This window comes from Lissotriton helveticus, chromosome 1_1, assembly GCF_964261635.1.
Source record: "Lissotriton helveticus chromosome 1_1, aLisHel1.1, whole genome shotgun sequence".
Lineage (NCBI taxonomy): Eukaryota > Metazoa > Chordata > Amphibia > Caudata > Salamandridae > Lissotriton > Lissotriton helveticus.
In genome coordinates, this window is record NC_136057.1 from 370,547,010 (window position 1) to 370,571,551 (window position 24,542).

The 24,542-nt window shown below is 43.6% G+C and overlaps 1 protein-coding gene across 10 annotated transcripts in view; it reads right to left on the reverse strand.

Annotated features, from left to right (window-relative positions):
- ERC1 (ELKS/RAB6-interacting/CAST family member 1) overlaps positions 1-24,542 on the reverse strand; it is a 2,156,751-nt gene that overhangs the window by 601,911 nt on the left and 1,530,298 nt on the right. For all 10 annotated transcript variants that reach the window (XM_078673690.1, XM_078673694.1, XM_078673688.1 and 7 more), the window contains one exon: positions 5,286-5,446. In XM_078673690.1, the coding sequence (XP_078529816.1) occupies positions 5,286-5,446 (161 nt within the window). The remainder of the gene's footprint in view (positions 1-5,285; positions 5,447-24,542) is intronic.

Consider the following 24,542-nt stretch of genomic DNA (forward strand, 5'->3'; position numbering starts at 1 on the left):
TTAACACTTCTGCAATGGTGACAAACACTGAAATTCAGGCTCGACTGTATCATTTTCACAAACTCAAACACCTTCAAGTCATCTAAGTTACTTAGTTTCATAACTTTTTAAAAATCTTTGGGAGGTTCCTTTCCTCCGACCACAACCATGCAATCTGAGCCAAGGAAAAGAATGTACATTTCACGACTGTTTATTTCTAAGAGTATTGCTTAAAACTTGTTCACAAAACTATGCACTACCCGTTAGCAGTAACAACCGTACCAACTGAATTTCCAGGACATCAAAAAGTCCAACCTTGATGAAGGGAAGCAGACTAAGAGTAGCAGGAAAATTCTTAAGAAAACAAAACAATGTTTTCTTTTTTTCCCCCCAGCATCAGCCACCAAGGGAAACACATCAAAAACGACTCTGCAGCATGGTAGAGCATCACCAAATGTTCTGTACATCTTGGCAAAGCTGCAGTGCATTCCGTGATGTCTGCAAATCACTGTAGCTTGCTTCCCCAGTAATTGATACATCACCTCATCTGAAGAACAATGCTGCAAAGAAGACATTATTACTGACTGTCCTAACTAGTATTAACAAAACCATCCAGCTACAACTCATTGGACTTTCCAAGAAAAGATGCATACGTAACAAATAAAACTTTTGGGTTTCACACTCGACCGAAGGATATTGTTCACCTTACTAATTGATGCTCAATGCCAGTTTTCTGAGGTTAGGAGGGCTAGACTCTAAGTAAATAAAAACATTTTCGCTGGAAAAAAAGCCATTGCATTGACAGAATTAAACATTCTATTCTACCCAATCCTAGATTGCGGGGCACCCGGAAGACCTTGTTCTCACAAGATATGACTGTACTATTGGGATCTTTTGCCCGTATTTCAAGATTTTCCCTGAAAGGACTGTTCTTATATTCTATGCTTCTTTGTTATATGCACTTTTTGTTCCTGGTAAATAGATGAATTGTATTTTTTTTTTTTTTTTGTTTAAGAGATTTTTATTAATCATTTTTAAAATAGAAAATAATATACATGTCATAAATATTGGAAGAAAGTACATATTAATAAGGATTACAAAACGTATGTAATAAGAAAGAAGTGAATATTGGGAGGGGGAAAGAGGGAGGGAATACTTGTATAGGCACTACTCACCCGCAAGGGTCTCAAGGCGCTTGTACGAATACCGCTGTGGAACCCATCCTGCCTTTCCCTGTGAGGTGTCCACTCCTGGGCACCCCCAAGGTGGAGGCCAGGCATCCTTAGCGTTGTGGGGGCCGTTGTGGAGATTAAGCAAGCTATTGCCCAGAGTTGCAGAGTGGGACTCCATGATTGGAATAGGCACCGAGGCGAGAATTATCAGGTCCGTGGAATTTTTTTTTTTTTTTTTTTTTAGCCCAAGACCCGCCGAGGCGGGGAATTGAACCCTGGTCCCGGGCTAGACCTCTGCATCAGGGTCTGCCGCTCTAACCATTGAGCCACACTTCTCCAATAGGAAGATATAGGGGGAAAGAAAAGAAAGAGGAAGGAAGGAAAGAAAGAAAAGAAGAAAAAGAAAGAGAGGACAAGATTTAACATGTGGGAATAGTAAAAGGTAATCAAGTAGGAGATTTGGAAGAAAGATAAGTGGAAAAGGGGAGCCAGAGTAGATCGGATTTGATTTTAAGGGGAACAGAAGAGGATGAAGCAATAGCAATCCTGTGTTCATCACAAATAAAATTCCACCAAGTATGAACAGAAAGCTTAGAATTATCTTTCCAACAAGATAAAATAACTTTGAATGCAAGAGCAATAAACAGATCCAACAGTCTAGCAGAGGAAGATGAAGTATCAATATCAGGTGACAAAGATCCTAAGAAAACATTCTTCAAGGATAATGAGGCAGAGGAACAAAACATTGGCATGCAGATATTCCAAACTTCATTCCAAAATGACAAAACAGGGGAACAGTCGTATAATAGATGTTTAAGCGTTCCAATTTCTTTTGAGCATGACCAACATAACGAGGAAGAAGTTTGGGCAAACTTATGGATACTAACAGGCAGGGCACAAGTCCTAAAAAAAGAAGTGGGGGGACGCTGACGTCACAACAGGAAGTGATGTCACGAAAGGTGGCTTGCACCATCAGATTCATTGCCTCCTCTCGCTCACCCCTTAGATGCGATTGCATCAGAGAAGCCAGTGCGTGAGCAGCGTTCTGAATGAGCTCCAATCTCACCCCAGAGAGGCCAAATAGTGAAGGTGCTGCTCCATTTGCTCCACTTATCGAGCTCCCGGTAAAATAAGTGGGGGGACGCCGTCCACCCGCGTGGTACCTCGACTTGAGCCCTGCTAACAGGGGTAATAATAACTCTATGATATATGAACAATAGGGATTGAGTAATACGAGCAGCAGTAGATACTTTAAACAGATTGGACCATAAACGATCCCACAATGAGACGGAGAGGGAAACATTAAGATCGGTTTCCCAAGCGGTCTCTATAGGTGATTTAGGGCGATCTTTAACATTTGATAACAAAATTGTATAAACAAGAGCAGCCTTAGGTTGTTGAATAGAAAATAGAGGGAAAAGTAGAGTGGTAGGGGAGAAAGAAGGAAAGACATCAGGTAATGAGAGGGAGGATAAGTGCGATTGGATGGCAGACGTTATAATGATGTAATCATTCAAAAATGATGAAGGCAAGTGAAATAAGTTCTGCAGTACTGGAAACGGAATGATAGATCCACCATCAAAAAACTGATGAACAAACAAAATATCCTTTTCTTTCCAGTGTTTAAAGTAAAAAGATTTGCCTTTGTATCTAAGGAATTTGTTGTACCACACTACAGAAGATAGGAAACATTGAAGAGGAGAAAGATCAGAAGAGAAAACATTGTGTAACATTGTTTGGGAGTATTTTAAAATAGGATATTTGGTTAAAAAAGAACAATTTGACATAAAAACAGTATGCTGAAATGAAAAATCTTTCAAAAGAGAGCGTTCGAGGAGAACCCATTTAGGTATCAGGTTATCAGTAAAATCATATGCCAAGGAAAAGGATTGTTTAATCAAGAAGGCGGAATGGTATGTTTTAAAATTAGGGAAACGAACGCCACCTTCATTTTTAGGACGAATCAGCTTATGCAAGGCTGAATTGTATTTTTAACTGCGTGTTTTTTTTTATACAGAATGTATTTTATTGTTGGTTTTTTATGTCTTTTTATGGCTTTTATATCTGGTTCAAGACAAATAAAGAATGTTAACTGACTGAGCTAGAGCTCAACTGTAAACAGCCTACGTTGATTCGGCTTGGGACTGCTTAAAGCTGCCCAACCAGCCCTACCCTGCCTCACCATAAGCACCAGATGCAGTGACCACCTTATCCGCACACATAACGATTTCACTCCACTATCTGCTACGTGAAGTGCTTATTCTCTTTATCACAGCAAAACTGAGCTACAATCAATATACCACCATCAAAAAAGTATCACTTAAAAAATGGCCCACCTATCTGAAATGCTAGATCCACCAGAAGTAGTTAACACAGATATCTATAAAGATCAAATCAATTAATTTACCATTCTTCTAGAGACACTCACCCATAAAAGCAATATTGGAAGAACCATTCTGTGACCCCAACAGCTATTCCCTAGCTATCAAACTTCACAGCCACCAGTGGAGTGTGACATTGCCAAAGAACTCATGACCTCTTTGGAGTACAGCTTTTGACCTTGTTCACCAACAACCATGAGCCTGCTACCCGATTCAAACCATCAGTGCCTGCTGAAAAACCACTGAAGTCATCCCTCATGAAAGACAACTTAACTGTTTTCATGTCCTAAAGCTTGTAAAACCCTCTGTAACTAGTTGGGCCTGCTCCTGAATGAAGAAACCATTATACTAAAGGGCAATGATATGCTAATTGAGGGTTCTCCACCTGTGTGGACTACACTGGAAGTTGTCATGAGGTTAAAGCTGCCTGTTCAAAGACAAACACCTTGTGTAGGTTATGCCACCAAGGGGCCTTACGTGATTCCTTGCTACCAATGGGTTAGGGCAGTTTTCCATTTGTAAAGAGGTTGCTCTTAACAGAAAACTGCACTGTGCACAATGCATTTCCCTTAGGAGTTCTTCCACCTCCATTATTATTTTTAAAACTATTAACAAAAATATTTGAAATGTAAACAAAATTACAAAGGGAGAATTATCTCTGAAACAAAGAGCAAGTAGATACGTAAATGTTCGTGCTTCATTCGTTATTCTTTTTCATTGGAAGGGTGTGGCTTAGCGGCTAGAGCGGCCGACTTTGAAGCTGGGGAACCAGGTTCGAGCCTTGGCAGGGACGCTCAACATCCTGTGATTCTGAGCAAATCACTTAATCTGCCCGTGCTTAACAAAAATGAATATGTCCTGTAAACCGCTCTGACACCGTCGGGTCGATTTCGCGCTATATAAAACTACAAAACAAAACACCCAGAAAGGAACGACTGTCTACTAAATTCTAAAAAAAGAGCACAAACATCTCAAACCCATGGGTGTTTCTTGGCTTGACATCCTTGCTCTTTCTAATGCCTGATTTTCTCCACGACTTCCTGTGAGTGTGGCAGGGGAGCCCAAAAACCGCAGCAGGGATGCGTAAACGCATCAGCCTCCGCAGACAGATTCTCCCAGGGTACGAGAATGCCACAAAGGAAACATAAAAGCAATGAAAAGAGTTGGGCCGGGCCCTCGGATCTGAAAGCAGCACCAAGCCGATTTTACCCATACATTACAGATGGCTGCGCTCGAATTCTCATGCCATCGCATGTGTACGATCGAGACTCTTGAACGCTGTCTAGTAATGGCCGATTCGGCAGGAACAATGCGGGTCCCGCCTCCCAGAAAGGTAACTGACAAAGGTCATGACCTGGGGAGGGACCCGAGGCCGCAGAGCAAGACCCTTTGCGCTTCAACAAACGACTGAAGGAAAATACATGCTCTGACCTGGTCTGCGGCAAAGATTGAAGCTAGAGTTATCTGCAGGAAATCCGTTTTACATAAACTACCAGGGGTGTCAGGGGCAGAGAGGGCTTCAGTGAGTCAGTGAAAGCAGGGGTAGTCTGATGCAACACACACGGGGCAAGATTTAGCAAGACATGCCAGATCCCAGGTCGTGTAACTAAAGCACTCACTGTTGTACGGTACGGTACGGTACAGGAAACAGCATCTCCACATTCACCACAGTTTTAGCATTCGTCTTCAAACGCAGCGCTCAATAAACACAGCATGAAAGCGTGACCAATATTTATGAACTGGTCTTTCTTACTTCATCTCCAGCACCTCTTCCAAGTGCTTTCTCCTTTCGGCTCGAAGGTTGGTCAGGTGGGCCTCCTTTTCAGCCAGCGACTGCTGAGTAGAGGACAATTTTGCTTTCATTGACTCCAGTTCCTGCTTCACTTTCTCCATCGCCATCATAAGCTCTTCCACCTACACAGGGTAGTATGGTGGAAAAAACAAAGTTACAGTGGCAATTACAAAACGTTGCAATATGCAACCCAATAATTAAAATTCAATCCTTATTTGTTCATCAGACTCAACAATAAACAATACAAGAGTGAATGAGTGACTTGATCAGCACAGTATTTTTCCGCCCTTGCGATAGAAACTATGTACAGTTGGCAGTCAAAACAAACTTCAAACCATTTTGCTTTCCCAAGATAGGCCATTTAAACCCTTGTATTGGCCCTGCAACAGTCTGCACAGTTGGGTTACATGATTCATGCAGAGCCAATGCAAGGGTTTGGCTGACAAAGCAATGCGAACATTTGCAGTCTCAGCACTAAAAATGGTGGCGCACACAATGCTTTTTCGGCCACTTTGAGGCTTTGCCAGAGATATAGCGTGCGTCCTGGGCATCAGTAAATATGAGTCTAGGCACACCTTTCACACTGAGCAAAACAAAAAGTGGTGGACTGCTTGAATTAATCTCAGCCGTTGCTAATTGCTCGGGGCAACACCCCAGTCGCTATCTCACTTAAACTCCCTTGAGGAAAGATGCAGGGTCTATGCAAGAGGTTTTGTTGCAGCAGGCAGAGTGCCATTTTGTCTTCTCTCCCCTAGAAATGGCAACATTGCTGCTTTTTGGGAAAATCTGGCCACATCTGCTAGAGGCTAGATATTCCCTGCCAGTGGCATCCTAACCAATGGTCTAGAAGGACTGCAGCCACAGAAAGACCCACAACTCTTTCCAGAAGCCTTTTATGGAACTAACATTGCAGGTACCTCGTATGCACTGCCTTACATTATATGCACCAAAGGTCTGGTTTTCTTGTGTTGCTGAATTTAATGATTTCAGCTCTCAGCAGTCTAAAAGCCTCAAGGTAAAGCGAGCACAGACAGTTGTACATTCGAAATGGCTATATACATTTTGTGTTTTTCTACTAGCTGCATCTACTCCCAATCACTTCAACAGATGAAAAGGGCAAATGTGTTGCAGTTTAGTTATTCTAGGGCTGTGGAATGTTCTCCTAGCTTTCCAGACTGCTTTCCCATGCACCTCTTTCCATTTATGGAATACAAATCACGAATCGACTACACTTGCTACAGACAGTTTTTCCAAGTAATTGCACAGAAAGAGCTTTAAGTTAAGGAAACATGTTTAATTAGACATAAAAGACAAATGGCTGGTGCGTGAGGGGTTGGATATCGTTCTAGCCTTCACATCATTGGATTGGTCTTCAAAAGAAACAATATTTCTTTTTTTTTGGCCAATCTTTATTGCACATTTTTAATAATTTTTACAACTGAACACACCCCCACCCACCTCCCCCCCACGAGACCAGGTACCAATTTATGAAATCAAACATAAGTAGATACACATTACACCTCAATCATTTTCTTAGAAAATAAAAGAATTTTTTTTTTTTTTAAAACCAACAAAAGGAAAAACTACATAGAACTGACAACTTATTCCCATGTCAAGTATCTCCAATTGTCCCCCCTAATCATTCTCTTGAATCCAGTCAAGCAGAGGACCCCATATCTTCATTCCTCTTCTGCGCGTGTTATACCCTTTATTCCTATAGATGGCGACTTCCAGGCTACATGTCGCTAATAGTCTGGCCCTCCATTGTATAAATGATGGTGGTATCGGATCAACCCAAGCTGATGCGACACACAGTCGGAATAGCCCCATCGCAACAAAGATTAACCCTTGTATCTGTTTTGGCCTTTTAATGTTTGAAACACCTAACTTGACTTCTGCTGTTGTAATGCTTACATCATAATACGCTACCTCTGTTAGAAAGCCTGAGATTTCGGCAAGCACATTAATTAGGGAGTCGCAGGAGGCAAACATGTGGATGTTGTCTGCCGCTGGGAGAGCACAGCGTGGGCAAGTTGTACTTTTCCCAGTTCCCCATTTAGCTATTTTAGAAGGGGTATAATATAGCGAAAAATAGGTCTTATAATATTGTGCTTGAAGCCTAATCGACATAAAGCAAGAAAGTGACATTTCATATGAATATGCCAAGATTCGGGGAGACAGCCCAAGTTTAATCTGCCAGGCCTCTATATGTTTATTCATGTCATCTGGTAGCAATGCATTCATAGCCCCATAAATCTCCCCAATTTTTAGGGGCACTTCTATATGTAGGTTCTCTATAACTACACATGACTGAAATTTGATCCGGCCACCCCCTTTCTTCAATAAAAAATCTCTCATTGAAGGAATTTAAAAAAATCCCTATTGGTAATGTTAAATTCTAGCTTTAATTCGTCAAATGATTTAAATCCATTAGTCGAGAAAAAACATCCAAGCTTTGTAATCCCTAGATCATTCCAGTTCTTTATACAGATATTGTGAAATATCTCCGGGAGATCTGAGTTCTGACTCAATGGAGTATAATGTGAGTAACAACCTAGTCCTAATAGCTTTTTAACATTCCCCCAGACTTTGCTAACGTTATTGATAGTCTTAAATTTGACTTTTTTAAAATAACCATCATTAACATGTCGCCACAGACATCCAGCGCCCCCTTCTCCCAGAATAAGTTCTTGTGGTGTCGGTATATTGCCACTTCCTGGGTTACCAGTTATAAGACTGATACTATATCTTAATACTGTGGCCCAGTAATATAGCTTGAAGTTGGGGAGAGCCCAACCTCCACGTTCTCTTGGGTTAGTGAGCCACCTCAATGCCCTGCGTGGTCGATTATATCACCAGACAAACCTAGAGAACAGTGAATCTATGTTTTTACATACTTGTGGGGAAAATTCTAAGGAAATAGCTTGAAAGAAATATAGAAACTTTGGTAAATATAACATCTTAACTACATTAGTTCGACCACCAATAGTTAGGTGTAGGTTGTTCAATCTAATCAGTTCTTTCTTAGTGCGTTGTATAAGCTGATCTATATTGTTGCTGATAATAAGCTCAATATCCGCACAGATGCTAACCCCCAGATATGTCGCCTTGTTGGTTACTCTAGGGTCGCTCATCATGACCTTACTATTCAGCACAATCTGCGTCTTACTCGCATTCAATTTGTGCCCAGAAGCGTTACCAAAGAGTAGTGCTTCTGTTTCTATCGCAATCATAGCATTTATAGGGTCCCCTGTCACAATGGCGATGTCATCAGCGTATCCTAAGCATTTTGTATCCATGTCACGCACTCGGATGGGAGAGATTAGTACATTGTTTTCCAGCCTACGAATAAATGTATCTATATAAATAGCGAACAAGAGGGGCGAACAAGGACACCCTTGTCTTGTCCCTCTTGTAATAATGAAAGTTTCTGACAAAATCCCGTTGATCAAGACACTAGCCCTGGGGTTTACATACAGCCGTTGAATGGCAGTTATGAATTTCTCACCTATACCACAGTTTGCCATTGACTCCCACAGGAACTTCCAGGAGACCCTATCAAACGCCTTCTCCGCGTCTAGCAGTATAAGCGCCATAGGGTCTCCTGTTGTTCCCGTGTAGTCAAAGAGAGAAATAACTCTTTGTATGTGGTCGATCGTAGACCTTCAGGCCACAAACCCATGTTGCCTCTCAGAAATTATTTTATGAATCATAGGTGCAAGTCGTGCTGCTAATAGCTTAAAATAGATTTTTGAATCCCCATTCATCAGGGTGATTGGTCGATAAGAACCCATTTCCTGTGGATTTTTCTTTTTCTTGGGAAAGACTATCATTTTAGCTAATGACCATGACTTTGGTGGGGTCCCCCCTTGCTCGATGTATTGAAAAAGTTCTAAAATGATCCCCCTAATTTGTGGCGCAAACTTTACATAAAACTCTGTGGGTATTCCATCCGTACCCGTGGCCTTACCATTAGGCATAGAGTTCACCGATAACAACATTTCTTCCCATTGTATGGGGCTATCTAGTAGATCCCGATCATCTATACCCAGCTGATCTATGGCCGATAGAACCAGATATGAATCAGGATTACTACACTCATTATCAGCTTCATGATATAGGTTCTGATAGAACTTCTGAAACGATGATCTAATATCTGAGGATTCTACCCTCAGGCCAATTGCAGGATCGATGATTTCTTTTATTGCAGTGACCGATGATTCTTCCCGGGTTCTGACAGCTAATTGGTGACCTACCCTTTCACTTAACTCATACATTTTCTCTTTCTGGGAATTTGCCCCGCTAATCGCTTTTTCAGTTAAAATTTCCGAGATGTAATTCTTCGCGATTGCTACCTTACTTACTACAGGATCTACTTCCCTGCCTTCGTGTACCGCTTTAATCAGATCCTCCTCAGCATTACGTAAATTCTATTCAAGATCTGTCATTTTTAACCTCCTTTCTTAATTAAGCTGAAAAGAAAAACGCATAGTTTCGCCCCTAATACAGGCCTTCGGGGTATCCCACACTACACCCACTGTTGCTGACCCCATATTTTCAGATAGGAAGGCCGGAATCCATGTTCTCATATATTGACAATATCCTTTGTTGTACAAAAGTGCCTTTTCAAACGTCCAGGTGTTTAATGAAGGTTTATCAACGCCACACGTAAGGCTAAGCACTAGTGGATTGTGGTCTGAAAGGATTCTTGACAATTTATCTATTTGACACATTGATTTTAGTGCATTAGATATAAACATATAATCCAGCCTTACATGTCTTGAGTGCGGGTGAGAGTAATAAGTATAACCGGGATCCCCTGGGTGTTCATCCGTCTACCAAGCCGTGTAGCCCACACATATCTTTTAGCGCTAAAAAACTTTGTTTCCTCCCACGAAATTTAAATTCTGGACCCATGGACCAATCGCTTGGTAGATGAATATTTAGATCCCCGCACACAACCAATGGAAGGGGCCAATGCACAAGTTTGTTAGAGATAGTAATCAGTACGTCTGGATCGTCACTAATATTACCATAAATGGTGCATAGAGTTAGTTTATTCTTCCCATTATTATATCCGCACTCCGCTATAACATATTGTCCGAATCTGTCCGCAATCCATCTTGAAAACTGCACCCCGGCCCCTTTTGCTAAGATAGCCACCCCCTTGGTACGTGAACCCTGTGTAGTAGCGGAAATAAGCCGGTATCCAAGTGTTTGAAGTAAATGCTTTTGAGCCCCCTCGATATGTGTCTCTTGCAGACAAATAATGTTAGCGGCTGAAAGCTTGAGTCCCTCTGCCACTTTCTGCCTTTTCTTTATGTCATTGAGGCCACATATGTTCATTGAGAGTATTTTTAGTTTAGCCATACCATTTGTTTATTATTCCACTGTGGTTGTTTTATGTGTTGTATCTTAAAAAAAAGCTGCCAACTGATGATTTATTTCCTTATGTTTCTCAGCGTGTATCTCAGCCCCCCAATAAACACCCTTGGAACTGGTCTCCCCTGCCCTCCTCCCACCCCTCCACCCCCCTCCTCCACTCCCCCTTTACCTCCCCTTGAGGCATCCTGGGTCCAGCCGGATCCAGGTGTGGGCGTCCGTTGACCAGTACGCCTCAGTGCACTCCCCCCCCCCAGCCCTGCGTGAATATTATAGTTAGATAGGGAGAAAGTCTGTGAAAACAAGAGTTATACTCCTAGTATTGATATAATCATGTATTACTTCATATATGATTAACGATTGGTATTAATCTCCCCATGTTATTCACAAAAAACATTTTTAAAATGAAACTTATTGTCCGATCCATATCATAAGAAAATAATTAGTTCTTGATCATTTTCCGGTATTATTTTTTGCGATCTCTGAGATTTCTTTAAGATAATTTTCAGCCTGTATTTCGCTGGTGAAGCTGCGGGTTGATCCCCTAAAAATTATTTTCAGTCGGGCAGGGTTCTGTAAAAATACTTTAGCGCCAATCTGCTCAAAAGGAGTAAATAGCTGCCTCAACCTCCACCTCCTTTCAACGGTTGCGAGTGCAAAATCTGGTCTTACAAAAAAATATGGTGCCATTATATTCTCTCTTGCTTGTAGGACGAGCTAGGTCATAGATAGAGTCCCGAAGTAAAAAATTTCCAAAAAACACCAACATTGCCCTTGGAAATTTAGATTGGTTCTGTGTTTTCTTAGACTGAGTAAGGGGGAAGCGATGGGCTCGTTGAACTTCTCTCTCTAGTTCCCAGGTTTGGAGTTCAGGGAGGGCTGATTTAAGAAGTCTGATTACATACCCCCTTGGGTCATTGTTTTCGACGCCTTCTGGGAGCCCCAGGAAGCGCCGATTGTTTAGCCTTGATCTGTTCTCCTGGTCCTCGACCTTTATCAATAGATCCTGTATAATTCCGTCTTGCTTTTTTTCCTGCTTTTGAAGATAAGCAACATCATTCTCAAGATGGTCAGTTCGTGTTTCAACTGACACCATCCTTTCGGATATCGCTCGACAGGTGCTGCCCACCTTATTTACAGCACCTTGCAGCTTTTGAATGGCTAAATGATGCTTTTGAGTGTCCGTTTTAATATCTTTATGAAGTTTTCTTATTGAGCTCAATATATCTTTCAATGACGGCTCGGCCGCTTCTCCTATTTCATCATATTGAGAGATGTCCCCAGTTGAATCCTCCCCACTTTCTTGAACCAGTATTGTTTCCTTTGATTTTTTAGGTATTACGTTTTTTCGAGGATTGATGGGTTCTGGGTTACTTCCTTGATCGGTGGTTTCTTCATAGGTAGATTTGTTTAATCTTTTATTCCTTATTTTTCTTTTCTCAAGTGTTTTCCCTGGTGTGCTTCCTTGCCCAGGATCACTTGTTTTCCTTATACCAGAACAACCTGCTATTTCCTGGGTTGATACATCTTGGTCTTGCATTTTGTTTACATCGCTTGCCTCACTAGAAGTTAAGATGCCAGTTTCGTATATATCTGCATCAGATTCATCTGAGTGTGAATCAGTTTCCAGCGAAGGCAATTTGTCCGTGGGGGGATTCAGTATTACATGAGCGTTGATCCCCTGAGCAAATTTTTGGCTTGCCCCGCTCTGTATCGTTGAATCCTGGACTACTAGCTCGTGACTTGCCCCTTTATTTGCCCCCACTTTAGATAGTGGGCTAAAGATATTTAATATACTAGGCTGCGATGTAGTTGACTGCCCCGTCGAGGTTGCTTTTGCGTTTGCTTTCAGATCTTTAATGGTTTGTAACCGTTTTGCTTTTTTTACCATTAGTTCCATCTCTTCAGTATCTTCAGAGTCTTTCTCCTTCTCCTTATATCACTCCTTGACTTTTTCTTTCCTTTTCTCTAGTTCTGTGCCATTAACTTTAACTGCATATTTGTCACTCTTCTTCTCCTTTTTAGCTTTTTCATAGTCTCCATGTTGCTTGCTGCAGCTCATGGTTTTGCATTTGTCCTTATCTTTATCTTTATTTTTCTCTTTTTCTGGGCCCCTTTTGTTGCCTCTGTCCTTCTCCTTGTCTTTTTCTCTATCTTTCCCTTTGACTTGTCCTTGATCTTTATTTTTTACTTCCTTAGCTTTAGTCCCTCTAGTCTCTTGTCGTTGCTGCATTGGCTGTAGTGGCTTTAATATATGAGCATTATCCGCTTCTTGTGCATCTTGTACCTTCTCGTTAGATTCAAATTCTTCAATACATTGGGCTCCCATGCTATCCAGGGTGTTTGATCGAGGCATAGGTAGGTCAGGCACTGAGCTTTGAGAACATAACTCCTTCTGATCATGCTGGTCATACTGACCACTCTCCACCCTTTCTATGCCAATTCCATGCATTTTCCCTGTCTCTTCTCGCCTTGTAATCTGCTCGTTAGTCTCGTTTTTCTCGTTCTGCTCGATTGATATTGTCTAAGCTGATTGAGCTGATTGTAATGCGGCCGACTCCTGCCCTGAGTTTGCCAGTTTTATTATACGCCGATCTTGTGCTTTTATTTTGCAATTCAATTGGGAAAGAAAGAAAGAAACACTATTTCAAAGAAAATATATATCAGTGGCTTGCGCTTATATTGAGAATTTGGAATTACAAATATTGTATTTTTTTTCCACCCAGGCAAATGCTCCCACATAACAGGGAAATGTTCAGTATCACACCCAGTGTTTCGTAGAGAATGATATGATGCACATTAAAACTCATCTTCAATGCCCAGGACCCGATTGTTAAAAAAACAAATCTTACAAGGTACTCTATGACATAATTGTCTTATCCCACTTGGAATGACGAATGAGCAAAAGCCATCGCAGAAATATCCTATTTTCAGTGGTAAAAATGTAAATTGATACTTGTATAGCGCACTACTCACCCGCAAGGGTCTCAAGGCGCTTGTACGAATACCGCTGTGGAACCCATCCTGGCTTTCCCTGTGAGGTGTCCACTCCTGGGCACCCCCAAGGTGGAGGCCAGGCATCCTTAGCGTTGTGGGGGCCGTTGTGGAGATTAAGCAAGCTATTGCCCAGAGTTGCAGAGTTGGACTCCATGATTGGAATAGGCACCGAGGCGAGAATTATCAGGTCCGTGGAATTTTGAGCCCAAGACCCGCTGAGGCGGGGAATTGAACCCTGGTCCCGAGCTAGACCTCTGCATCAGGGTCTGCCGCTCTAACCATTGAGCCACACTTCTCCAGAACAGAAGGAGCGTCATGCGTAATCTGGCTGGGTTAGGTGACTTCAAATAGTAGCTTTTTTTTGAGATTCAACAACAACAGCTTCCAAAGGCCAATGTACCAGTATTGCCTTTCAATCACAAGCATAGGAAATAATTCTAGAACAAAGCCCAGACTCTTGTAAATCTCTTCCAGTGATGAAAAACAGAATGATGCCCTTTTTGGGACCTAATTTGGGAATGCTGAAGATCACATTTAAATATGTGTATACATGGATGGTTATGAAGGCACCATGAAGAAGTTCTCTTCTTCAAGAAAGTTGGAAGCTCTGAATAAAGTAGCAACCTGAAAGGCTTTGTTCTACGGTTCCAGGAATGAGCTTCATAAATTGTGGGATGTTGGCTGAGGAAGAACATCCTTGTACATTTATAAGCCTGTTTGTTTTGGGGTTCTGCAGATATGGGGCGGAGATCCTCAGTTGCACTTGTGCAAAAAAATGCTTCCAGAAAAACAGTCAATTTGCCTACTTGATGAGTAGCAGATTTCGGTGGGCATTTGGGGAGCATTTCTCAACACAGCCATACCAGTTGGAGCAGAAAAATGGTGGAAACCAGAGAGGTCTCTTTGTACTGACTGACAGGAAGCATCAGTGGCTATATACAGCCATCTCGTTTGTGACCATTGAGGAAACTGCAATCCCATCACATGCAACACCCACAAAGCCACAAATAAGCCAAAATCGGAAGGCACTAGCAGAATACACGTCGTGGCATGCCATGTATGTGGAAAAAAATTCTTTAAATACATTTTCCAAATGACTGCTGTCTGAGTTTTCTTTTCTTACCATTTCGCGACAATTGTGGACATGCTGTGCTCCGGCCATATGAATGAAAACAAGTACACATTTCTGGTCCTGATGATTGCTCTTCAAAATAATTCACGAACCAAAACGGTTAAAACCTTCATCATTCTACTATAGGCTGACACTCCGTCTGCTTCATATATTGTCTTGATTAATTCTAACTTGCTTATAAATCATAGAATCAAATATAATCTTTTATAATGAATTCAACTTGGCACATTTTAAGAAAATGTATTAACACAGAAATGCACTGTGTCTACAAAATGCTAAACTTGCATTCCTAAATGATACCAATAACTGGTAATTAGTGTTACTATCACAGTATTCCAGGGTCTACAGGATAATCTTGACTATTAATTTCAAGGAAAAATTAGATTTTTCACATAGGAAAGCTAATAACAAAATATATTTGTGTAAACTCTTTGGTCTACATCACTGCTGACCCGGGTACTGCCGGGGTGAGAGTTAAACTAGCTGTAGAACTTGAGAAAATGATCAAATTAGGAACCATCTAGGATATCGCTAGTGCAGCTACAATCACCAAACTGGGTTGCAAAAACAATCTTCCTGGTCAAAAACACATTGGATGCTTGGGCTTGCCACTTCTGAACAGTGTTGTTTGTAGACATATAAGTAGACCCTTTGAATTCCCACTTCTGAGGTTTAGAATTGCAAAGAGGGCAAATCACTGAGTGAGAAACAATGGGTTACATCTAGGTTTTTACATAGAAGACCCATAAAATGTATATGTTTATGCAAGTCCCTAAAGAGAGTCCAAAAGAAACAAGAAATGCTCTCAAATACTCCCGAGTGATCTATAGTTCAACACTAGATAAAAGCAGTGACCGTAATGTGCCATCATCACTAGAAGTCAGCTATTTCAACAGAAGACTGTCTGCAGAATACAACTTGTCTTCAGCTTGCCTCTAGCAGCTGTCACAATAATGTTTTTGTGGCATGTATATAGAGAGAATAAGGATACTTCCATGGGTAACTTATACTTTATCTAGGAGGACCTACAAGTTGTATCCGCAGCAACTGCTTTATTCATAGTTTTGAAGAAAATACATTTTTACTAGGTCCTATTAATTTCCTTACATTCCTCCATTTCTCGCCATCTCTAGACAAAACCCTGCCTACAGCCTCCATTTCTGCTGACGCTAAAAAAACGATCACATACCCAAGCCCCCTGTTCTTTGCAGTTAACCAATTCATCAACAGAAAGCCATGAGACACCTACGCCCTGTGTAAACAAGCTTGTTTTTCATCTTCTGCTCCCTGCTTGGAAAACATCCTTGACGCCATGATCAGGTCATCTGGACAATGGTCTGACTGACCGAGCCTTGATCAAGCTGATTGAACAATGGTCGAATGCCGAGTCTTGATCAAGCTGATTGAACAATGGTCTGAATGCCGAGCCTTGATCAGGTCATCAACTACAAACACCGCCTTGATCAGGTCATCAACTACAAACACCGCCCTGATTGAACAATGGACTGAATGCCAAAAGAGTGGAATAAAAATGTATATAAGGCTTGTTCGCTGTGGAGTAAAGCAGCAGCCTCCTGGGTTTTGTCTCAGACTAGCTTGGGACTCTGTTCCATAGCCCGGGCTATTGTAATAAAGGTTGTTCTCTCTGCAGACGAAGGTTTCTGGGTCCACTTTATTATATAAGGAGGGTAAGAGTAGACTCGGGTGATTCCCGCACCGCCAAGCCCCCACTCCTCCTTGAGGTGGGCTTTTCTTGGTTCTACAAATGGCGCCTGAACGGGGACACCACGGAGGTCTGGCCCGGTGGTCGTGAGGGGGCCCGTGGTGGAAGTCCGACAGAGGTACCCTACCCGAGGGACCATTTTGAGTCCGGTAGACCAGAAGTCTTGCACACAGTCTTCCCCATCCTGTCTGGGCCACCTGACTGCGTCCCACTGGTGCCCCCTTTAGTGCGGTCTCTGTCTGGATCTGGACTCATGCCTACGTCTGCAGAAGAGAACAACATTTTCGGGTAAGGGTGGACTGATCATCCACCACTTGTGCTCTGTTTTCGGTCTGTATGGACTTTTGCAAAAGCCAAGCCAGTGAGGTGAGTGTTTTTCTCCCACTGTTGTCTGCCTGAAGTAAAAATATGCCAGTCAGTAGTAAGTTCCAAAAGTTATGTTGTTGAGTATGTACAGAGGACTCCCTTCTGGAGGCAGCCTGCCCGCTTCCTCCAGAAGGAACTCGAAGTAATGAGATGTATGTTAAATATGGGCCATCTGCTGTCATGTTTTCTTCCTTATGGGTAAAATATACGAAACGAAGCAATGTTGAATTACAGTGGCCACAGTTTGGCTCCTTTGATCTCCAGGCCCTCTCAAGCCTGGAGGAGCAGCTGCTCCGCAAACAATCTCGTCAAGCCATGTTTGACGTCACCGAGTTGTGGAGGAAAGAAATAGATCAAAAAAGGAGAAAAAAGCAAGAGTTGAATAAAAAGAAAGAGAGGATGTCTATGGCTGATCATGCGAAAGCACATTTAGAAAATAAGGTTCAGGAAGGGGTTGAAATGGCAGATAGGCATCATAGGGCTAAGGTGACAAAATGTTACCCCGCGCGTTCTCCCAGGGACCTTGAGGACGAAGGAGAAGAGGGGGAATTGTTGTTGAATGCTATTCTTGAAGGTCCACCTCCTGCCTATGCTCCGGCTCCTATGTATCCCGCTCTTCCTCAAAATGTTCCTAATGCTCCAACCCCACCAGTGGTGTTTGAGGCTACCCCACCCATTGTACCACTGCCTGATCCTTTGACTCCCGTCATCCTGCCAGCACCTCTCCCTCCGACAGTTCATACCGCCCCACCTATTGACCCAACCCCGACCATACATTCCCGTCTGCTTGATAATAAGTCTATTTGTACCCCTGTTGGTGACTCTTATGCCACTCCGGACCGAACTAGATGGTCCTCCCTTATGCCCAATACCCTGTTTGGATTCTTTGGTACCCCTAGAAAGGAGACTTTGAGGTCTGCTGAACTCGCTGGGGGTAGTGAATGGGACGCTATGCGAAAACAACGTGCATTTTGCGTAAATAATGGTAATATTTATGGCGTTAAAGATATCTGGTCGACGTTTAGACAATGGACGGCCATACAACAAACAGACATGGCCAAGTACATGTGCACACTTATAATGAAAAGATACGAAGCATTGTTAATAGATACTCCTAGGGGATTGATTGATTTAAAACTAACTATTGCCAAGGGTCATGTCCAGGGAGAATATATGCATAAAGCCCTTGTTACCATGATTGCGTTCTGAGACACAACGGCTTTTCCACCATCTCCGAATGACAAAGCTATGCCTATGAGAGAGACAGCTCTAGTCTTTATCCCTGCAGTGCTCGCCAATAACCAGGGTGTTTTGCAGCCCCAGCCCACTGGCGTAGGATGTGGGTGATTGTCCCATGGAAAAGAGCGGATGTTTTTCAATTGAAATCCCAATTACCAGACCCCCGTAACAATCCAGCTCTTTACTATCAGGAATATGGTCAGATTGTCTCCTCTGGTGTCCTTACCTTAGAGTGTTTGACTTATTATTCGGGTCAGTAGTACCACCCGACTTATGGGACAAAATACGCCATGCCAACCATAATGCCGCTTTGCATTGTGACTGGACCGACTTTGAGAGGATGGAGAATGCCAGAGAGGGAGGGACTAAGCCTGATCCGGCTATTATGGCTCTCCCAGGCAATCTGTTGCAACTCATAAAGACCCCTTTGCCCGAAATAGCTATTAATTGGCATAAGATAAATGCATGTAAACAACGTAAGGATGAGTCTGTTGCTGATTTTTTTCACCCTCTTCGAAACGGAGTATAAAAGTCACAGTGGATTGGACGCTAGAGCCCCTGGCTCAGGCTCAGTGTTTATTGATAAATTTGTATCTAATTTATTACCGGATCTCTGGGCCCACCTTAAGAATGTTGAAAGTACGTGGTCAGCTCAGACTTTGGCAGGCATCCTTGCCATGGCCCAATATCATGAGAATAGAGAGAATGAAGAAAAAGACAAAGAGGTTAAGAAGAACAAGGACCTTAAAACGAAAGTTTTGTTACAACAAGCTTATCCACCCCGGGGACAAAATGCTAGAGGCCAAGGTCCGCCTTCAAACCAATTCCAGAGGCTGCCCCAGCGCCCCCTTCAGTCTCCTTTACAGAAGTCCATCAGTTTGGCAGGTCCCGTTGATAAAGACCAGTGTGCCTACTGTAAGGCTTATGGCCACTGAGTTAGTGAATGCCTGGTATTAGCCCAGAATATTCACTCAGGAAAAACTAGGCCCCGAACTCAAAGGGAAGGAAATATGGGACCTCCTAGGCAGAGGCGTGCAACAGATCCTAATGTTCGACCCCGTTTGGGTCCGACCCAGGGTACAGTTAACAGATTTGACAAAGGGTACGAGGCCACTAGGACATACTTTTACGATGATTATGATGAGACCGATGAGACAGGTTTCTACCAGCCATAGGAATGCCAGGAAAGGGGTAATGTAAGAGTGCCGAATCCTGTGGATCAGCGAGGTCCTTATGTCCGGATGTCAGTTGCAGGGGATAAAAATACGTTTCTCCTAGACAACGGGGCTACTAGATCTTCTGTTGCGCACACTTTGATACCAGAGGCACCCCTTTCTGGCTCTCTCAATGTCTCCGTGGGTTTTTCTGGGGTCCCCGTCACCAACCCCGTCTCTAAGCCTCTCCCGCTGGATCTCGGTCCAGCTTATATGGATGCTCCTTTGATTCTCACGACTGGATGTAGTGAAAATGTGCTGGGTATGGATTTGTTAAATGCTTTACATGCTACCATTTCTTGTAGTCCTGATGGCATGTCCCTTACCATATCACCAGATTCCTCCGCCACTATGTTCTTCTCTGGACCCCTCCCCCCAGTTCTGCAGGCCTTACCCTCATCACTTTGGGCCACTTCTGAGACTGATGTAGGACTTCTCGACATTGCTCCGCATACTGTCCATATCCAGCACGGTGCCCAACTTCCCCGGCTTCACCAGTATCGCCTTCCCCAGGAAGGTGAGGCTGCCCTATTATCTATAATATCAGATCTCATGAAGACGGGAGTAGTTGAGGAGACACGTGGTAATGAGTGTAACAGCCCAATTATTCCAGTTCTTAAAAAAAGGATTGATCCCTCTCCCGCGGCCCTCAAAATATATCGGTTTGTCATCGATCTGCGGGCTCTCAACAAAATTACGGTCTCACAGTATCCCCTTGTCCCTGATATCACAGCCCTCTTCACCATGGTCCCAGCCACCGCCACTCATTTTTCTGTTATTGACCTAAAGAATGCTTTTTTCAGCATTCCCATACATCTTTTTGGTTTCTCCCTTGGAGGGCGGAGTTTCCGGTTCTGCTGTGCCCCCCAAGGTTTACTGAAAGCCCCAGCATTTATAGTCAGGCTCCCAAGAAACAGTTGGACTCCCCGACGCTCCCAGCAGGAGCCACTACAAATTTCAATTTTGTCGAGAGAAAGTTACCTACCTCGGCCACCTTCTCTAGAAGGAGGGAAGACAACTTACCGCTGACCGAGTGTCCCTTATTACCGCCATGCCTCCCCCTCTGACACAGAAACAAGTATGTGCCTTTATAGGCCTCACTTCCTATTGCTGACAATGGATCCCTAACTTCTCGGCCATTGTCAAACCTCTTTTAGCTCTCACTACTAAATATATGCCAGAAAGAGGTTTTCCATGGACAACTGAGCATGTGGCTGCCTTTCAGACACTCAAAGATGCCTTATGTACGGCTCCAGTGTTAGGCACCCCAGACTATGGCAAACAATTTTTCCTTTTTGTCCATGAGACACATGGATGCGCTTGCGCGGTCTTAACTCAGATTTTTGGAGACAAACATCGCCCTTGTGCTTACTTCAGTCTATCAAGCTATCCAACGTCTGCATAAACTTTCCTCTGAGATTCATCAACAACAAGACGACAAGACGACTGGTCCCTCATGGGCTGGATTTGGGGCCTCCTTTCCGGATGGGGATCCTCATTTTTGTTGCCTTAGGAACAGCAGTCATCATCTCATGCTGCCTGTGTATCCAGTGCTTGCCTATGCTGTGTGCTATGTGTACACAGGCCCTTAAAAGTTCCCCGGTCAGTACAAGTGACACCAACGTAAGGATAAAGCTTCAACAAGAGATTGGCGACCTAATGCAGATGGACATTTCCTAAGAACAGGTTTTGCCACTCAATGGCAAAAGGAGGGACTGAAGAAGTTTTTACTAGGTCCTATTAATTTCCTTACATTCCTCCATTTCTTGCCATCTCGTGACAAAACCCTGCCTACAGCCTCCATTTCTGCTGACGATAAAAAAACTATCACATACCCAAGCCCCCTGTTCTTTGCAGTTAACCAATTCATCAACAGAAAGCCATGAGACACCTACGCCCTGTGTAAACAAGCTTGTTTTCCATCTTCTGCTCCCTGCTTGGTAAACATCCTTGATGCCGTGATCAGGTAATCTGGACAATGGTCTGACTGACCGAGCCTTGATCAAGCTGATTGAAACAATGGTCTGACTGACCGAACCTTGATCAAGCTGATTGAACAATGGTCTGATTGAAGAGTCTTGATCAAGCTGATTGAACAATGGTCTGAATGCCGAGCGTTGATCAGGTCATCAACTACAAACACCGCCTTGATCAGGTCATCAACGACAAACACCGCCCTGATTGAACAATGGACTGAATGCCAAAAGAGTGGAATAAAAATGTATATAAGGCTTGTTAGCTGTGGAGTAAAGCAGCAGCCTCCTGGGTTTTGTCTCAGACTAGCTTTGGACTCTGTTCCATAGCCCGGGCTATTGTAATAAAGGTGGTTCTCTCTGTAGACAAAGGTTTCCGGGTCCTCTTTATTATATAAGGAGGGTAAGAGTAGACTCGGGTGATTCACGCATCACCAAGCCCCCACTCCTCCTTGAGGTGGGCTTTTCTTGGTTCTACAGTTTTGTGGGTGAAAAAAGCGCGTCCTTTTATGCTACATGCTCTAAGGCCTAAATGGGAAGGGATTTGTTGATTTAGCAGGACAATTCATTTCCAGAAGAGGATATTAAAGGCATTAAAAGTTTCTGAGCCAGCTGCAGTAGTAGACTTATCAGGTATTGGTGCCCTGACACAGCTCGTCCCCAAAAAATCTCAAGTAAACTGCACTTGTGCTCGTTTGTGTAGAAATTGAAACATTGAGGCTTGCTGTCATATTTTCACATGGTTCTACTCTCAACATTAAAATACATTTCAATAATCAAGTGTTCGAAATTGGGGTCTCTAGTTGGCAAGAGCTTGCACCTTTGTCCAAATAGGGACCCGTCTTTGTAGTCAGGATACGGGAGTTGCACTCCTAAAATAACCCCTGCTCACCCCCTTGGTAACTTGGCACGAGCCGTCAGGCTCGTTTTAGAGGCAGTGTGTAAAGCATGTGCACATAACCAACAGTAATACAGTGTAAGCACTACAAAAGGACACCACACCAGTTTAGAAAAATATCCAATATTTATATACAAGACCAAAAACGATAAAAATCCACAAAACAGTACTTCAAAATCTTCACTTATCAAAATATGCTTTAAAAATAGTTCCTTGATGTCGATAGCTCTGTCCGGGATTATCACGGCGTCGTTCGCAAACAAATCCAAACAGTTCTGACTGACCACGGCATCGCAGGCTAGCTACGGTGTCGGGAAGACCAGCAAACAGTATCTTTTAGAAATGCAGGGTGTCGATGACCTCTTATTGAGCTTCCGAAAACACGGTGTCCGCAGGTGTCGGTTCCGGAGGTCGGTGCAGGAGTTGTTGGGGCCCTCGAAGTCACACTCCACACTACATCTCCTCTTGGATGGAGTCAGGAGCACTGGCGTCGGCTGGCGTTGTGTGCTGCAGTGCAAAGTGCAGTGCCCTCAGGTCATGGTGCAATCAGTGGCTCGGTGGTGGCGTAAGATGGCGTCGTCGGTGAGACCTGGGTCGCAATGCGAGCGGAAGGCGGTGCTCGTAACGGTGCTGGCAGGTCACGGTGCAAGCAGCGACATTGTCGTTGCTGAAGCGCCGTCGGCTGGCGAACTGGAGTCGATGGTGCCGGCGTCGGCAGGTCAAGGCTGCGGTGCGGAACAAGGGCAATGCTTTCAGGACACAGAGTCAGTAGCGGCATTGTAGACGTCGTCTGGTTGCTTTTCTTCTGTTGCAGCACAAACACACAGTCCCCAGTGCCGAGGGCAGAAGAGCTTGAAGTCTTTGCTGTTCCTGAGACTTCTTGAACAGGGGGCAAGCTCTACCTCAAGCCCTTGGAGAAACTCACAAAAGTAGATTGCAGAAAGTTCAGTCCAGTCCTTTCACTGCCCAAGACAGAAGCAGCCACTGCAGGCCAACACAGCAAAGCACACAGCAAAGTGGTAGTTTCTCTTCACAGCTTCTCCAGCTCTTCTTCTTGGCAGTCTTCTTGATCCAAAAGAGTTCTAAAGTTCAGGGGTCCGGGCCCCAGTATTTGTATTAAAAAATCCTCTGATCCTCATGGCAGAGGGTGTCTGTGTCCAGCCAGAACCAGATCTGCCTTCTCTGGTGTGATTTCCGGGCAGGGGGTGGAGACGGCATTGTCAGAGGCAGACCAGGCCCTTTGAGGTGCAAGGAAATCTCCTCCCGCTTCCTCCATTGCAGCCCAGGTCTATTCAGCCCTTTCCTGAGATACCTAGACTATCGGGAGCCACCCTTGCTTCCTAGCCATCTGTCGTCCAAAACCCAGACAGGCAATCCACATTCCAACAGAGGCACACGGGATGACTGAGCAAGAAAATACCTACTTTCTAAAAGTGGTGTTTTCAAACAGAGAATGTAAAAATCACCTTCACTAAAAGATGTATTTTAACATTCTGAGTTCAGGCGTACTAAACTCGAACTTCTACCTTGTTCCCTGGGTCAGTTTAGAATTATACGATATCATAACTAAACTGCCCATTCTGGCCTATGAGAACAGGTAGCCTTGCAAAAGTGAAAAACAAAATGGGCTGTAATTCACTATCAGGACATGCCACACACACCAGAGCATGTCCTACCTTTCACCTTTCACATTTCACCTACACTGTACCCTGCCCACAGGAGTACTTTGGGCCTACCTTAGGAGTGCCTGACATATAAGAAAAGGGAAGGTTAGGGACTGGCCAGTGTGTGCACGGGCCACGTTGACATGACAGTTACAAACTGCGTGCAGACTCTGCAATGGCAGGTCTGAGGTACCTTTTCCAGGCTACTCACATGGGTGGCACAATCCGTGCTGCAGTCCCACGCGTAGCATTTGATTCCCAGGCCCTGGCACACTCAGTGCACTTTACTAGGGGCTGACAAGAAAACCAAACAGACAATCATGGAAACACCAATCGATAACATACTTGACCACAGGAGCACTTGCACTTTACCACTGATAAGCAGTGCGAAAAGTGCGCAGAAACACTATGCCAGCAAAAACAGAGTCAAAGCCGGGAGGGTAGAAAGCAAAAACTCAGGGGAAACACGCCAAAGATGCCTAGTCTAACAGCAGGTATACCAACTTTCAGACCGTACGCCAGCCTAGCAAGTAAGGTGCATTGTGGGTTCACTTTGCTGTTTTAAACTGGGCATCAGTACAAAATGCAGGCAAAAGTAATACAACATAACGTTCAGAGTGATGAACTTTG